This window comes from Rhinopithecus roxellana, chromosome 4, assembly GCF_007565055.1.
Source record: "Rhinopithecus roxellana isolate Shanxi Qingling chromosome 4, ASM756505v1, whole genome shotgun sequence".
Lineage (NCBI taxonomy): Eukaryota > Metazoa > Chordata > Mammalia > Primates > Cercopithecidae > Rhinopithecus > Rhinopithecus roxellana.
The window spans coordinates 125,267,944-125,286,535 of NC_044552.1; the positions used below are offsets into that span (position 1 = coordinate 125,267,944).

At 38.0% G+C, this 18,592-nt stretch overlaps 1 protein-coding gene across 7 annotated transcripts in view; it reads right to left on the reverse strand.

Annotated features, from left to right (window-relative positions):
* The window catches only part of AKAP7 (A-kinase anchoring protein 7), a 159,582-nt gene that overhangs the window by 128,083 nt on the left and 12,907 nt on the right, over nucleotides 1–18,592 (reverse strand). For all 7 annotated transcript variants that reach the window (XR_004056902.1, XM_030929181.1, XM_030929177.1 and 4 more), the window contains exons 3-4: nucleotides 12,229–12,368; nucleotides 3,325–3,461 (exon numbers count right to left, since the gene is read on the reverse strand). Coding sequence is in view for 6 of the 7 variants with exons in the window: in XM_030929181.1 (XP_030785041.1) it covers nucleotides 3,325–3,461; nucleotides 12,229–12,368 (277 nt within the window). In the remaining variant the exon portion in view is untranslated. The remainder of the gene's footprint in view (nucleotides 1–3,324; nucleotides 3,462–12,228; nucleotides 12,369–18,592) is intronic.

Genomic DNA, 18,592 nt, shown 5'->3' on the forward strand with positions numbered 1-18,592 from the left:
ACAACAGTCTCTATAATTAGATAATTTGCTATACTTAGACTCAAATAAAATACAACTTTAATTATATTCCCCAATTGTAACTGTAAGTTTGCCATATATACTTTAGCTATTTAGCCTATGCAATTATATGGCCGCTCTGTGTTGGAAGTGCTATATCTTTTCTTCTTCTCTCTTCTTTCTTCTTCTTCTTCTTCTTCTTCATTTTCTTCTCTGTCTCTCTTTCTCTCTCTCTCTTTCTGTCTCTTTCTCTCTTCTTTTTTTCAGACAGGTTCTCTGTCTGTCACCCAGGCTGGAGTGCAGTGGTGTGATCACAGCTGACTGAAGCCTTGACCTCCTGGGTTCAGGTGATCCTCCTGCCTCAGCCTCCTAAGTAGCTGGAATACACAGGTATATGCCAACATGCCTGGCTATTTTTTTAAATTATTTATAGAGAGGTTCCCCTGTGCTGTGAAAGCTGGTCTCAAACTCCTGGGCTCAACTGACGCTCCCGCCTTGGCTTCCCAAATTGCTGAGATTACAGGTGTGAGCCACTGCGTCCAGCCACACTTTTCTTAATAAAAACAAATGTTTGCTATATTACTGAATTGGACATTACAAGATTTTGATATTTGGAAAATTAGAATTACTTCTACCTTGAAGAGATTTTGGTATAGGTACTTTGAAAAAAAAAATGAAATCTCACTAGAGGGCAGCAATTACTTAAAAAAGAACTAAGTACATTCATCCAGGGCTTTAAAACACCCTTCCAGTGGATTGCCAGTGGATTGTTTAAATTATTTGATCAGTGATTTGTTCAGCCAAGTGTTTGAAAAACTCAGCATTTTTCTTGATCTTTCATATTTCGAAATTAGTCTTCAGGTAAAGTTTTTAACTGATTTTCACCTATGACTTCGATACTCAGTCTCATTTCTCTGAAAAATTATATAGCTATAAGTATGGTACATGTCTCATTGTACCTCCAAATCCAGTTTAAATTCACTATTACCTAACTGTAGTTATGTTCATCCAAACAGTGCACATACTTTTAAGTCAGTATTTTCCTTCGCTGTGTGCTATGAATTAAAGCATGTGATAACAGAACAGCTACTCCTGGTTCATTTATAAGTTGGGGAATTCAAGATATTTGTTTTAAATGAAACTATATGTTAAAGCAGACCATGAGAAAGGTTAAGACTTTTCAGAGACAGTGAATTCTATGTCGTTATTCTTTAAAGAAATATAGATTGTCTAAATTCAGTCCATTTTTCCAGTTCTCTAGTAGTATAAATCAGTAAATTTGTGCTAATAAGATGCTATTGATTCACAGAGTAAGAAGGAATCAGCGTCTACTGGGAGTATCACTAATTTTCGAATTATTTTAAATAGAATATGTTTTCAAGAGGGGCTTATGAAAAGGCTTCTTTAAGGTAAAGTAAGTAAAAAGTAAATGTATATAAGAAACAAAATTCTCAAACTGGAGTTCAGACCCAAAGGTTGTATTTCAAACTAAGACAGGACACCTATCTTTTCAAATCAGCAGCCGGGCTTGGCCTAATATATTTTTATTCCTTTCTTCTACACTATAAGGACACAAAGGAGTTTAGGTGACATCTACCTCAAGAAATTAATGATTTTTTTAAAGTATCTGCACATTCCATATCCAATCCATTGATCGGTATACTATTAAACAACTAAAACTTGATATTAGACTTTGAAAATTAGGAATCAATACAGGACAAGATATGGACAATCTAGATGTCTAACATATTATACAGTATAGGATAAAAAGTTAAAAATTAGAGACTTTTAATAAATCATTCACATAAACAATGTCTTCCCAGAAACCTCATCAATTCCATTCTAGCTGCCCCACAGTGAGGTCACACCTTGAACCTCACCATCACTTAAAAGTTGACACCCCTGCCCCTCCAGAATAGGTGTGGACCCAATCCAATCAGCTAAAGGGCCTTAAGAGAAAAGACTGGAGTCCCCTAAGAAGGAATTCTGTCCCCAGACTGACTACGGTCTTGAGACATCAACTTCCCTTCCAGACTGCCATGCAGATTTCAGACTTCTCCCTCAATCATGGGAGACAGTTCTTTAAAATAAATCTCTCTACATAAAGATATACATGTCTGCACAGACATAGATAGATCTCTACATAGATACGCTCCTATTGGTGCTCTTTCTCTGGAGAATCCTGACCATTCTAACACACACAGAGCACGACTCCCTTCTCTCAACCCTTCATTTTGCGTAGCATCTTCTTTGGATTCTCTTCTTTCAAGAGCACCAGAGAACTGCTTTTTTCTTCTGATTGGCAAAGAGATCAAAGTTAGGCAAGTAAAATCTCCCCTCCTCTCTGTCCTTGCAGGATGCTCAAGGCTACTTTGAGTACATCGGCTCGGGACAGATTATAAGATTGACCTCTAAAGACATGAGGTTCTACTGTTTAAAAGACATAACTACAATAATCATAATGGGGTTGGATATTTTTAGTTATTAATTTGTTTCATCTTATCCTTTTTTATTTTACCTTTTCCTCAACCCCTTCCTAATTCAAGCCTTGCTCCTCATTCCCTCAGGAGATATAGCTGTCAAAGTAGATAACAAAAGCGACCTGCAATTCATCCTAGCTTTGGTTTTCCATAGATCTTAGGCTTGAACTTAACACAGTGAGCTACATAGGAGGTAACAGAGAAAGGGAAAATCTAAGTACAGATAAGAGTGTCCCAGAAAATTGGGGGAAGAACAAGGTTTCTTTCAGACTGGAAAGCAGTAATCAATGACTTGTCTTCAACATTTATGGCAGAACCCTGACATGGGGGCAGTGGCGGTAGGTAGAGTACAGTGACTCTAAAATGACTAAGGTGAAACTGAAACTGTCCAGTGGCCTAGTAAAATGGCAGCTCTCATAGCTAATAATAGAGTGCCTACTATGTGCCAGGCCCTAGGCAAAGAGCTCTTGCATATATTGGTACTATTATTTACTTAGAAAGTACATGATTTGCCCAAAGCGAGGCAGATAATAAGAGGTGGTTGTGCCATGATTCCAGAATATGCATCTAAAGTTTTAACCTAAATGGTCAAGTCCAGAGTGCTTATAATATGAGCATGGACAAAACGATTACATAACCAAGGGCTACCAGTTGATAACCATAACAGAGTTTAAAAGTTTAGATTAAAAAGAATATTTATATAGTTTATTCTGTATATTAACTATTAACTGGAATAAATTCTATAGAGACTACTTTAAATTTAGAATGTCTCTTTGGGTTCTGCTGTGCTTACTCATATTAAAGTAATAATTTGGAAAATTATACTTAAGAAAGATATATTACTCACATGTTTACTTCATCTTCGTTTAATAATTGCATCACCAGCAGGGTAATATGAAAGGAACCATCGCTGACCATTGCTTTGGCCAGTCGCTCATCTTGTTGTATTATTGCATTTTGCACGATCTTAATTCCTTTTATAATCTAATAACACATACACACATATAAAAAAAATGCCAGTGATTAGGTAAGCAAAATCTCTTTATGGTAAAATGTAAAATCAAGAAGAAAAATAAGCAACAACCCAAATTAGAACAACACTAAGATTCTTCAACCAAATGAATGCTTAATTGTCTGCTTGTTCTCAAACAGATAATTGACTTGGACAGCTTAAAAGGATGTGTAAGATTTAAAGCATGATGATTGTCTATCTTAAGAGTACTGAACCCAACACCTTTATTATGAAGATCAGATTGCTATCTGACTGGAAAAACCTCTCAATGGCTCTGCATCTCTTCAGAAATTTGCCCTTGGAACACCCAATATGACTCAATAACTATGATCTTTCCTAAGAATAAGGCTTTATTCTTGCCACAGAAAGGTCAAGCCAGCAGACAACATTCCATTTCTGTTAGAAGCAAAAATTATTTGTCTCCAAGTGAATGTGTCTGTGAACCCATTCCTCATGGCCTTTAAGATTTTTTATGACAGCAATAATTTCAGTAGAAATGACTACTGTCATTTTTCCAGACCTGTGAGGAGGGTCATTACCATGAAGAGTTGCAAAGAAGTCCAAATGAACAGGTTAGAAGAACAGAATCTGCATCTAGAAATCCCCACAGACCTGGTCCGTCATCTCCCTTCCTCTCTCAGCACCTGCTCCTCTGAAACAGAAGGAGGAATGATGCATCTTCCCTCCTCCACTTCCAGTTAGATACAATTCTAGTCAACTTCTAAATGTGAGTACATTGGAAAGTAGTTTGAATACAAAATAGCAAACCCAGAAAAAGAAACAACAGAGAAAAGAAAGCACAGAGAAACCCTAAGGGAACAGAAGACAGAAGCCCTGAGGCAGCAGAATTAGTGAGAGAAAAAAAGGAAAGAGTGGGGGCTGACAGTCAACGCAGAATCCATAAAAAAGCAGAGATAAGAAAAAACTGACTCATGAGCATAGCAAACTGTTCTGATACCAAAGTAGTTGTTTTATCCTGAACAATGTTCCCATTATCTGCGGAATGTGATTGTGCAAATCATGAGATGCTGTCCTTGGATCTTACTTCCCATTGACAGAGACTCTCTCCTTTGACCAAAACTTTAGTCAGGCCCCTCTGAGTCTTCTGCTTGACTAGGCCTAACCATGAGCTTCTCTCTCTGTCCTCGTAGATCTGGTTTGAGCAAGAATGCTGCTAAGTCAATTTAAAGAAATCCCCCACCCTTGGTGTCTAACCACCCTCCATATCTGAGCTATCTTATCACCACGGCCTCCCTTCAGCAATAATCCTATCAGGTCTGTTTAGCCAGAAACCCCTCATCCTTTCTCTCAGTAATTTTCCATTCACTGACCTCCATTCTGCTCCTTGGTTATAAATCCCCATTTGTCCTTGTTGGAGTTGAGTCCAATTTCTCTCCCCAAATGAAAGACCCCATTGCAGTGATCCCTGCACTGGTCACCATGGCCCCTCTGGAATACGGTCTGCCATACCATCTTTAACAAGTGTCATGAATAACTTTTTCTTTAGCATCATGTACTTTACAATAAATCCATATCACCCAAAATAACCTCAGCATTTCTCTATTCCTTATAATCTGCAAGAGACCAACAGAGGAAATGGTGTTTTCTTAGTAGGAAGTTACACAATAACACCTAACATTTTCCCACACAAGATGTCATTTGTGTGACACCCAATAAAAGAATATTCATAGCCTAATAAATAAAATGTTCCAAACATAATGGTATACAAAAATCTTAGAGAGTCACTGTTTACTCTATACAGACAAAATGAAATTATAAACTTCTTGAGGTCAACGTCTATCTCTTCTACACCACTGTCTCACCACAGTGCACTGATGATAATAAAAAAGACATATTTAAACAGCAGCAGCAACAACTAACCTTTACTGTGTGCTCGCTAGGTTCTAGGTATCATGGTGAATATTTTACATATATATTAATTAGCTCAGTGTAGCCTCCCAACAGTCCCATGAGGTAGATATTGGTATTATCTCTGTTAAAATAAACTGAAACACAGACTAAAAATCTCAAGGCCATATACTCCCCCTCCTCCGGCCAAAGCAAAAAACAACCTGGGAAAAGAATATACTACATATGAAAAATATGAGAGAGGCACCTGGAGGAAAAGATCTAGGAGGGGTGAGGAGAAGAAGTAGCTAGAAAGCAATGGAATACGGAAAAAGACCAAGAGATGTACAAGGAGTTTGTCTGTTTATGAGAAGGGGAAAGGGGAGAAGCAGAGATGTGGTCATGGACTTAAGAACTGAAACATCAAGGGAAGACATTTAAGGGGATTTTCAGAAAGTCTAACCAGTGCTATGGTTTGAATGTGTCCTCCAAAGTTCATGTGCTGAAAACTAGACCCCCAGTTCACAGTGTGTGGGGTGGGGCCTAACGAGAGGTGTTTGAGTCATGGGGGCACTGCTCTCATGAATGGGTTAATGCAGTTACTATGGAAGTGGGCTTCTAATAGGAGGATGAGTTCAGTTCCCTCTTGAGCCGACTCACTTGCTCACTCACTCTCTCCCTGACCCTCTCGTCTTTCACCATGGGACAAGAGCAGCAAGAAGGCTCTTGCCACATGCTGGCTGGCTCCTCAATCTTGGATTTCCCAGCCGCCAGAATTGTGAGAAATAAACTGCTCTTTATAAATTATCTAGTCTCGGGTAGCACAAAAGAGACTAAGACACAATGTAGCAGAACACACTTGCCCTCAAAAAAAAGCCTTTAGTGTAAGTCCACATTACTCCATTATTTTAAAGTTGAATTCTGGCATTGCCAAACTTACAGAGTTGCATTAAAGATCATATTTAAAAAGCTATATGAAAGTACTTTGGAAGCTCTTCACCATTTGCCAAATATATAAAGTACACAACAGCGCCAATATTATTCAAATCAGTAGTTTTCTACCAGCACAATTTTGCCTCCCAGAGGACATTTGGCAATACCTAGAGACATTTTTGGTTGTCATAATTGGATAGGGGATTGCTACTTGCACCTAGTAGGTGGAATATTTGCATTTTCATACTAACTTAGTCTTCATTCTAAGTTAAATATTAATTATATGTAAATTTAGGGCAATGTTCAAAATTCCATTCATCCGTATATTCCACATTCTGGTGAAATGTCCCACATGGTAAAATAGTTTTAGACCATTAGTATCTTTGATTTATCCAGTAGCATATAAAACTATAAGTAAAAACTGTAAAACACTTTAAAGACTATTATTTTTCTCAAGTCACATAGTACTTACGCATGATTAGCCTCAAACTTATGAAAATTTTAAGGTTAATCTTCAAGCAATATATTTCTAACAATGCTTTGATTCTCCAGATTAATTTATGTATTCCTTGATATAACTATATTTTCCATGCATTTTATTCTTAATTACATTCTTTAAAAGTAAAAGAAAAGAAAAACACTTCAGAGTCTTCTTTATATGTCATATTTTTAAAATATCAATGACATCAAAGGCCAAAGGAAACTAATTTTTACAGCCATTATTTAAAATTCTATCAGGTCATTAAAGCTTATCTGTCACCATAATCCCCAGTCATTGGCAGTGCTGCACAAAGTACATTTTTAAAACCTAATACTATAAAGTCAAATTCCAATAAGACAGTGAAAGAAACTTGTAAAAATAAAAAGTTTACTTAAATCTTAAACATTTCATCCATTGAGTAATTCGAGTTAAGAGAATAAAAGCTGATATTCATCTGCTAAATATCACCACTGTCATAGTCCATATGCCTAAAAATGATGCAATTTAAAAATCTGTTTTCATATCTTTTAAACTTTCTAATTTAATCAAATCATATATGAGTGCAAAGGCAATGTCTTAAAGTTAGCATGCCTCTACATGAGAGAGAAGAGTTATAGTCTAGGGAAAATGTCTTTGACCTCATCTTTTGATGTTGTTCTTGGAATTTTCCTAAGCTGTTATTAATACACATATTGTTCCCAAATTTGTTGCCTCATTAAGATTTATTAGAATTATCACACTAATTTGCTACCTAATTTTTCTTAATTTTTTCTGCTCGTCCACAACTATAGAAAGAACTTGAAAAACTGATGATATAGCAATAATTGGAGTAAAAGTAAAAAAAAAATCCTCAAATAAATAATGTTCTGTATCTACCAGTTGCCTAACATACCCATGATGACATCAAACACTTTTACTATTATTTTCCAGAAAAGAACTGAATGCACTAATCAACGTCCATATTTTCCTAAGACCAGTAATTTTCACATTGCAAAATCATGAAATACAGAATTACATGTAACAAATGCCTTTGAAAATCCCTGAAGAGGCTGGGCATGGTGGCTCACACCTGTAATCCCAACATTTTGGGAAGCTGAGAAGGAAGGATCACTTGAGCCCAGGAGATGAAGACCAGCCTGGGCAACATAGTGAGACCTCATCTCTATTCAAAAAAAAAAAAAAAAAAAAAAAAAACAGAAAGAAAGAAAGAAAAGAAAAAAGGAAGGAAGGAAGGAAAGAAGGAAGGAAGGAAGGGAGGGAAGGAGGGAGGGAGGGATAAAACCTCTGAAGAAAACCCTTTTCTTCCATTAGTATATTTTAAAAACATAGAAAGAAAGAAAGAAAGAAAGAGAGAGAGAGAGAGAGAGAGAGAGAAGAGAAGAGAAGAGAAGAGAAGAGAAGAGAAGAGAAGAGAAGAGAAGAGAAGAGAAGAGAAGAGAAAAGAAAAGCAAGCAAGCTGAGGAAAACCTTTTTCTTCCATTAGTATATTTTTAAAACATATCAAAAAAATTAACACACTCCTAATTTCAATCAGCTTCTGACTGTTCCTTGATTTTTTCAATGTTGATTCTTACTACCTCTCAAAAGAAGGCATATAAAACCAATATATGGGTAAATCTAGCTAGAATTAATTAAACAATTCTAGTCATTTAAGAAACATTTAGGATTTACCATACCCCCATTGGAATGTTTTCTTCTTTTCTTTTTAAACTAACATGCAATTGAAAGTTAATGGAAACACATACTTTCATATACTTCCAATTAGGATATTTTTATGCAGCCATCCTAATCCATTTTCCAATTCTATTTGCTTAAAATATGAAATCAAGATTTTCTACTAATAAAGAATTCCAAACTTCTAAGAATGTGTTTTAAATCAAAGACCAGTGGAATTTTGAATACTTTTTTCTTTAAAACTAGATGCCAACATGTAGAGGCCAAAAGTAGAGCAACTCATTGTGAATATGCTAGCTTCCACCAAAAGCTTGTTTGCAGGTCACTTAATTGGAACTTGGAATACAGTCTTCCATTGAAACAATGTTATAAATGCTACTTTTTTCCCAAGCCTTCCCACAAAACCTAATAAGTAATTTAAAAAGAAAATTAACATTAGACACTTTAAAACAAACAAAAATGTGCTCATGCAGAAGATATAAAATATAACTCCTAATCTTGCCTGATTCCTACATCTCTTCCCCATATTTGTATGTAAGCATTCTAAGTGGTTAACTACAAATAACTCTCTTGAAAGGGAAACATTAAATTATTTGGTTTCAAGGTCACTTGAAACCTGCATTTCCCTCTATTATAAGTTACCCTACCTCCTCCAAAACCAGTAAACTGCTGTTGAACCTGTATTGTGAAACCACCATTACATTGTATTTATTATTTTTAAGTGTTCTGGTTATAACTTGGAATGACAGAAATACGCATTTGCCATGAAACAACAGCAGAGAGAGAAAGAGCGAGAGCGAGAGAGTGCGCGTATGTGTGTGCACCTACTCTTGAATAAACACCAGTCTAGGTATGGGCATGCACTAAAAACTTTGTGAGGAAGACAAGTGTCAAGTTGCAAGGATGACAAATGTGAAAGCTGTGAAAGCCTTCAGCTGACAGGAATGGGGCAAGGAAAGGGATAGTTGACCTAGACGAGGTGGTCATGGGTAGAGAGGTTTGAGCTGAGATTCTGGCATTAACAAAACCAAGAGGAGCAAGGAGAAAACTCCAGCCAGAGAAGGCTTTCCCTGGGGCCGAGGGAACCTGGAAAGCCCAAGGAAGGCTAGAAGAGCTCGGGCAGAAAAAGCAAGGGCTGAAGGGGAGAGGACAGAACAGACAAAACCTCAGAGAACATGGAAAAGAAGTTGTCTTTATCCTATCGGTGGGAAAATCCTGAAGTATATAAGCAGGCTGGTGACATGGCTAGATTTGGGTTTAGAAAACAGTCATCTTGGCCGGGCGCGGTGGCTCAAGCCTGTAATCCCAGCACTTTGGGAGGCCGAGACGGGCAGATCACGAGGTCAAGGGATCGAGACCATCCTGGCTAACACGGTGAAACCTCGTCTCTACTAAAAAATACAAAAACTAGCCGGGCGAGGTGGCGGGCACCTGTAGTCCCAGCTACTCGGGAGGCTGAGGCAGGAGAATGGCGTAAATCCGGGAGGCGGAGCTTGCAGTGAGCCGAGATCCGGCCACTGCACTCCAGCCCGGGCGACAGAGCGAGACTCCGCCTCAAAAAAAAAAAAAAAAAGAAAAGAAAACAGTCATCTGAAGGAGGTATTATCACCCACCTCATTTTACACCTGAACAAACTGAAACTTGAAAAATGTTGGTAACCTGACCTACATATGTAGCGGAGTCTCTGACTCAGTTGGTATTAACAAGTCTGTCAGACCCAAAGCCTGCACTCTTTCCAGCATCTATACAACCTTACAGGGGTAGGGAGGCAGAAACAAAGGCTACAGCAGGTTAAAGGATGAAAACCAAAAGCTGCGGACAGGACTCTCATCCCCTTTCTCCCTTCACTTTTATGATGCAAAGCCTAGAAGTTAGCGGTGGAAGGAAAGAATTTTTCTCTCCTCCTTCCTTTCAATCCCCTTCCCCACATTCCCTATCCCATCAGCACATCATCCCACCAGTCTTCTCCGGAAGGGGTAAGAAGCCATAACACAGCTAGGAGGAGAGAAAGGGCAGACACGGGGGTGATGCAGAGATGCTGCTCAGTCTCCCCAGGAGCAAGAAATACAGGTGAAGGGAGAAGCAGAAAATGAGAGGTCTAGGGAAAGGGACATTCAGAGGTGTTCATCGAACATCTAGACTGAGAGACCCTATCAAATCAAAATACAGAACCTGGATTCTCTTCCAATCACAAATCATGTGTCCATAGGGAAGTCACTTCAACTGTCTGACATTCAGTGTCCTCAGGACCTGGCTTCTGTCTGGCTGCTCATGAAAGCAGCAGCACCTCTCACTCCCTGAGCTCTTCTAATCCCCATAGATATACATAATCCTAAATTTCAAACCAAACAACTTGCAAGTATTTTAATAAAATGCATAATTGCTGATTACACTAACTTTGTATTGCCTAAACACTTTTAAGGACTATTTCACTAGGACTTTTAATTTTTCTTTTTCTTTTCTTTTTTTTTTTTTTTTGAGATACAGTCTGGCTCTGTCACCCAGGCTGGACTGCAGTGGCGCAATCTTGGCTCACTGCAACCTCTGCCTCCTGGACTCAAGCAATCCTCCCACCTCAGCCTCCCAAGTAGCTAGGACCACAGGTGCCAGCCACAATGCCTAGCTAATTTTTGTATTTTTAATAAAGACAGGGTTTTGCCATGTTAACCAGGCTGGTCTCAAATTCCTGGGCTCGAAGGATCCACTCACCTCAGCTTCCCAAAGTGCTGAGATTACAGGCATGAGCCACCACACCTGGCCCTCATTAGGACTTTTAAGAAGTATTCCTCAACCAAAGGAATCAAATACGTATCAGTAAAATGAGAATATGATTCTTCACTACATCAAATCTAAAATCTTCTATGGCTAGGTAACTCTTCTCTTGTTATGTATATTTTCTCCCCGGCTAAACTGTGTCTCACAGACTAGGTATTCCCTAGAATGATACAACATAATTTATTTTTTCTTTTGATATTTATTTCTTTCATTTTAATTTTGATTTGATTTTTAACAATTTGCTAGCATTCCCTAGAGACATGCTAGTTAAACAAGGGGAAAGGCAACCTGAAAATGTGACTGGTCAAAGAGATTATAACCCACAAACAGAAATTCAAATCCGGCTCTTAAATTGGGCCAAGGGGTAAAAACAGTCAGTCTTCTAAGTGAGGTGTTCTTTCCTGCGGCATTTTAATTCCTACCTCACCGCTTCAGTAGTTGTAATGAGATGCAGTCGTTTTCTCTCTCAGGGGTTTCTCAGTAGGAGCTAATGGGCTGGTTCCATTTCCTATTATTTATTACATTAATTTTTCAGATTTTAATAGATTTCTACCAAGTTTAATGGTGCAATATTAAATTGTTACAACACTGAGTAATTTTTTGAAGAAACTATGTTAAAATAATCACTATCATAAACAAGATTAAGCAGCAAGAAACCCCAGTTTACTTTCCCAACAGAGATCTCAGAATCCTCTTTTCTCAACTGGTCACTGCTCCCTACTTCCAAAGGGTCCCTCAGATAAAATGAAAAAACACTTGCAAATGACCTTGACATGCCATCTGGCAACACTTTTTCAAGTGGGTTTTGCAAAGAGCAAGACCCTGTCTCAGAAAAATAAATAATATTTTCCAAACTTGTTGTTTAGATACATTTCTATTACTTAAATAGAAATATTCCCTGTATAGTCCTGCCAAAATGCCACCAAAGACTCTTGGAAGCTGAGAGCAAGTGGGTTCATAAGCATTTCGTATACTTTAAATTTAGAATAAAATTTCACAGTAAAAATAATTTTTTTAAAAAATAGCACCTCTTTGTTGGTGATTGGAATGGATAGGAAATAGTTGGGTTGATAATCTTTTTGCTTTTTTTTCTTCTTCTTTACTTGATCACTCTTGATCCATTCATTTTCTTGACTTCTCTTCAAATTTATTTGAGGTTCATCAGTGACTAGAGGAAAAAAGTCAAACAATACGTCTAATACATTTAAACAAAGATAATACAGTCAGAAAAAAAGCAATATATAAGTAGCAATCATTCATAAGTATCATTTTCAAATCTAAAGCAGGAGTTTGCAAACATTTCTGTAAAGGACCTCAGTAAATAGTTTAGGCATTGCAGATGACATAGTCTCTGCCATTAACTACTCAACTCTGCTGTAGACAAAACATAAATGAGTGGGTACAGGTTGTGTTCCTGCTTTATTTTCAAAGCAGAGTGGTTAACCAGATTTGGCCTGAGGGCCTTAGTGAGCTGACTTCTGATCTGAGGCACAGCTCCTGGCACCACAATGTTCATAACACTAAGAAAGATCATTTTTCAACCATCCCGTACAGGTATATATGTAACTTCTAGGGCATAACCCTACTGTCACACAAAGTTTTGGTCTGTGGCCACTGTCACGCTATAAACTATTCGTTGCAAAAATTAAGAGAATGCTTTGGAAACTTCCATAGCAATGGGGCAGAATAATTTGGTCTGCTGAATTTTGATTTCTACTTTGTAGGTCTTTTCTTTTATTTCATTTTCTAATAATTCACTTCTATTGTATTTTACAAAAGTATCCATTGGCAGCAAACAAGAAATTTTTTTTAAAAACTGATCCTTAACAAAAGGTAATTTGAGAAGCATTTACAATACCACTTTTTAAAGTAATCCTTGTAAGATTCATTTACAACATCTAACAATTCTAATTATGAAGCATGCTCCCAGAAATAATTACTAAATCTGTGTGAAATGCCATCATCTTCTTTTTTTTTTTTTTTTAACAGATTCTATCAGGGCTTCCATATACATGCAAAACTACAATCCATTAATTGAGCTTCCAACCCATGTCTTCTTGAATAGTAGTTCATTGTTCAAAATAGAGTTCCTCTGCAGGACATGGTGTCTCACGCCTGTAATCCCAGCACTTTGGGAGGCTGAAGTGGGAAGATCACTTGAGGTCAGGAGTGTGAGACCAGCCTGGCCAATAAGGTGAAACCTCATCTCTAAAAATACAAAAATTAGCCGGGCATGGTAGCACATGCCTGTAGTCTCAGCTACTTAGGAGGGTGAGGCACAAGAATCGCTTGAACCCAGGAGACAGGGGTTGCAGTGATCCAAGACCATACCACTGCACTCTGGCCTGGACAACAGAGTGAGACTCTGTCTCCAAAAAAAAACAAAACAAAACAAAATAGAGTACCTCACAGAGACTTTGTGAAAATTCAAATATATTTTCTGAGGTGTTATTTTTAAAGAGGAAGGGAAGAACCACTTTACCTTACATTCAATCCTATTCGGTTGGTTTTATCTTTGGGATCAACTCTAATAGACCACAGTAACTACCTCCCTTAAGAAGGACTGTGAAAAGAAGTCTGGGCTCAACCCACAGCCCAACGCCTGTGTGCATATGCAACTCTGCTTTAACTAAATTCCTTATTTTACATATGATAAAACAGAAAAGCAGAAAAACTTTGCTACTGTATCAAACTGCTTCTCTACTGAAGTTCTGCACAACTAGTTAATATTACACATAAAACCACTGAGCAAAAATAATTGTTCTTATTCTGTTTATCTTTGAGGTATTAATAGTAAATGATTTTAAGCTAATGTCTCAAAGAGTATTTTAATGCTAATTTCTAAGAAAAATAGTACAGCATGTTTAAAATTAAAAAGCTAAGGATGTGTAGGAATAGATGTGTTTTCTTTCCACAACATATATTTGTAAGACCTAAAAATGGGGTAAACTAAGAGCAAGGTGGCCTGGGCAATATATCTGACCATATCATTATGAATTAAGGCAAAATTATCTGGTGTGTTTGTGCATCTATTTCATCACTATATCTCTCACCAATATGTCTAATGATTAATGTGGCTAATGATAGCTCTTCATGGTTAGAGGATACACATTTAAAATATAAATTATTACTAGCTTCTTTTACACATGTAAGCTTACCAGAACTTTAGATTTTATTACTAAGAAATAGTTTGTAGCATTTTTATCTGTGTTGCAAGAATTATGTGAATTGTCTCATTCATGATGCCATTGAGTTTTATTTCTTACATAAGAGTTTTAATACAGCAAATCAAATCAATATATCGTTGGGTTGCCTGCAATTTTACACATCGAAAAAAAGGTCCTATATCTAACTGTGGTAATATGAATATACTAATTTTAAACAGAAGCTACAAAATACGCTAATGAAGAACACATATATTTTAAATCCACTTCTAAATACATTTGTAGCCCACCACCACCTACTGTTAATAAATTAGTACTCTGAAAATGAAAGCCAATTTTAATATAGTTGGAACCAGAGCACCTGGGTTAGAATCCTGGCTCTCCCACATACTAGCTGTGTGACTGTGTGATTTTAGACAAGCACACAAATTCTCTTTACTCAGCTTCCCTGTGTAATTTTAGAATAATAGTAATAGTTACTTCATAGGATCTTTTTGAGGATTGAGTGAGTTAATACATAAAAACGTTTAGACCACTTCCTGGTACAAAGTAAACACTATTATTAGCTATTATAAGTATTAGATAATACCCAGAACTAAATATAATTAGGAAGATAAATCTGTATCTGCTAAAGAACATTTAGGAAACTCCAAAAAGAAACAGATGATTTATAAACTCTCCATCGTTTTTACTCATCCAGACCACTTGCACCTTCTATGAGTATGGAAAATGAAGAGCTGTCCTGAACAGTTCTTTTTTTGTTGTTTTTTTGTTTTGTTTTGAGACAGGATCTCACTCTGTCACCCAGGCTGGAGTGTAGTGATGCAATCATAGCTCACTGTAACCTTGAACTCCTGGGGCTCAAGTGATCCTCCCACCTCAGCCTCTCCAAGCAGCTGGGACTACAGGTATGTACCACCACAGCTCATTAATTTTTCATTTTTCATAGAGGTGGGGGTGTCACTATGTTGCCCAGGCTGGTCTTGAACTACTGGACTCAAGCAATCCTCCCACCTTGGCCTCCTAACATGCTGGGATTACAGGCATGAGCAACCACACCCATCCCTAAACAGTTTTTTTAAGTAAATATAATGTTGAAAAATAAATTTCAGGCCGGGCGCGGTGGCTCAAGCCTGTAATCCCAGCACTTTGGGAGGCCGAGACGGGCAGATCACGAGGTCAGGAGATCGAGACCATCCTGGCTAACACGGTGAAATCCCGTCTCTACTAAAAAATACAAAAAAGCTAGCCGGGCGAGGTGGCGGGCGCCTGTAGTCCCAGCTACTCGGGAGGCTGAGGCAGGAGAATGGCGTAAACCCGGGAGGCGTAGCTTGCAGTGAGCTGAGATCCGGCCACTGCACTCCAGCCTGGGCGACAGAGGGAGACTCCGTCTCAAAAAAAAAAAAAAAAAAAGAAAAAAAGAAAAATAAATTTCAGGCTGGGTGCAGAGGCTCACGCCTGTAATCCCAGCACTCTGGGAGGCTGAGGCGGGCAGATCATGAGGTCAGGAGATCGAGACCATCCTGGATAACACAGTGAAACCCCGTCTCTACTAAAAAATACAAAAATTTAGCCCGGCGTAGTGGCGGGCGCCCGTGGTCCCAGCTACTGGGGAGACTGAGGCAGGAGAATGGCGTGAACCTGGGAGGCGGAGTTTGCAGTGAGCCCAGATCGTGCCAGTGCACTCCCCAGCACTCCAGCTTGGGCGACAGAGCAAGACTCCGCCTCAAAAAAAATAAATTAATTAAAAAAAAAATTTCAAAAGCAAGACCCCTTTTAAGGTAAAATTACAAATCAATTCTAAATAAGTTCCTAGTGTCTGTCCCTTGTATTTCATTGTCCAAATCGCCACACAAGGCTAACCCCAAGCAACACAGGATGCTGGGATGGTGAATCTGGCATCTATCAACCTGCGCTGGGAAAAAAATACTCTACAAAAGATAGAAGGGGGAACAGCACAGTTGAGAAGATGACTAGTACTGTGTTGTTTCAATCTATAGAGGCAGCACTGGATAGTGAAAAGGCCAAAGACCTTAAGACCAGATTTCCAACAAGCATCTTTTAATTAAGTTACTTAATGGGTTTATCTGAGAACTTAAAAATATTACCAATCCTTGGAAAAAGAGCTGATTCCAGGTCTGGAGCATATAATGTATGAGAGTTCTGGAAATTCAAAAGACTCCTGGGATCATATGAGAAGATCTCTAAAGTCAATTTAAATGTCTTCCCATTGGCCAAAGATGGGACAATGTGGCACCAAACAGAATAAACTTCAGTGGCGTTAAATACATCAAATATACTTAAATCCATCCATTCTTAATGATACTAAAAAAATTAAAGCCAAAAACTCACAGGTCACCTTTAGAGGAGTCTAGAGAACCATGATTCTAAATATCTGATGATAACGGAAAAAAGTCAAGCATTTATTCCATCTTTCCTTATAACCAAATAGTCATTTAGGAAATTAAATAGCTAGTTAAGATAAAGTTCTTTATAGAAATTTCAAGCTAATCAATGCAAAAAGATAGAGTTAGAATATCACCATTTCAAAATGCTTAACAAAGTAACAGATCAACCCAATTACCGTCAATGGATGATCCATTAGATGGAAAGTTGATGGGGAACTTTAACAATAGATACTTTAGAGTAATAAGACCTGAAGCCACTGATCAATCTTAACATCACAAAAAGGCAAGACAAGCAAACATTATTTGCCTACTGATGTCACACTATAGGAAATTTAAAATACTATCTTTGGCCAGGCACAGTGGCTCATGCCTGTAATCTTAGCACTTTGAGAGGCCTAGGTGGGAGGACCACTAAAGGCAAGGAATTTAAAACCAGCCTGGGAAACACAGCAAGACCCCATCTCTACAAAAAATTTAGAAATTAACCAGGCATTGTGGTATGCACCTGTAGTCCCAGCTACCTGAGGTGGGAGAATCACTTGAGCCCAGGAGTTCGAGGTTACTGTGAGCTATGATCATGTCACTGTACTCCAGTGTGGATGACAGGGTGAGGCCCTGTCTCTCAAAAAGAAACAAAAAATTCTATCTTTGGAGCATTCTTGCAAATGTCACAAACTTCATTAAGCCTCTTGATCTAACTACCAGTTTACTAGAAGTATAAGAGACAGAGAAAAATGTTAAATGACCAGAATATCAAAACTTCTACATAACCTGATTTCTTCAACAATACACGCACGCATACACATACCCAAAAGGAGAAAAGGAGATGTATACATGAAAAGAGACTCAAGAGATGTATCAATTAAATATAGTGCATAGATTTTGGTAACTAATTCAAATAATCCAGATTTTTTAAAATTATGACATAATCAGAGATTGTCTGGTTATCTGATGACATTAGGAATTACCATTTTTTTTGGTATAGTAAGAATATTTTGAATTTTTTTTTAAGATTCTTTACCTTTTAAAGAAACATACTAAAGTATTTACAGATAAAGTAGTATGTCTGGGATCTGCCTCAAAACAATCAGTAAGGAAGAGGCAATGAATACATGAGGCTTGTCCTATTTTCTCTAATATATGCTTGAAAGTTTCTACAATGCAACATTAAAAAAAAAAAAAAAAAAAAACAGGGGCAGGAAGGAACATTTAGACAATCTCTCTCAGGTGTCTCTTCCAGTTCTAGCTTTCTGTGATTTGTGGTAAAGGTACTAACTGTTAACACTTGTACTAATTAGGACAATTCATGGTGATATTAAATAATAGATTTAAGACTGAGAACCAGAAACCTACCGTCTAGGTTGTTTTTCCTAAATTGCAAGCATCAACCTACTAGTGGGTTATCGAATCAACTTAGAAGATAATAAAGAACACTTTTTTTTTCTTTTTTTTTTGAGGCAGGGTTTTGCTCTTGTTGCCCAGGCTGGAGTACAATGGAGCAATCTCTGTTCACTGCAACCTCTGCCTCCTAAGTTCAAGCGATTCTCCTGCCTCAGCCTCCCGAGTAACTGGGATTTCAGGCACCCACCACCATGACCAGCTATTTTTTTTTTTTTTTTTTTTTTTTTTTTTGAGACAGAGTCTCGCTCTGTCGCCCAGGCTGGCGTGCAGTGGCCGGATCTCAGCTCACTGCAAGCTCGGCCTCCCGGGTTTACACCATTCTCCTGCCTCAGCCTCCTGAGTAGCTGGGACTATAGGAGAGACAGGTTTTCACCCTATGGGCCAGGCTGGTCTCGAACTCCTGACCTCAGGTAATCCAC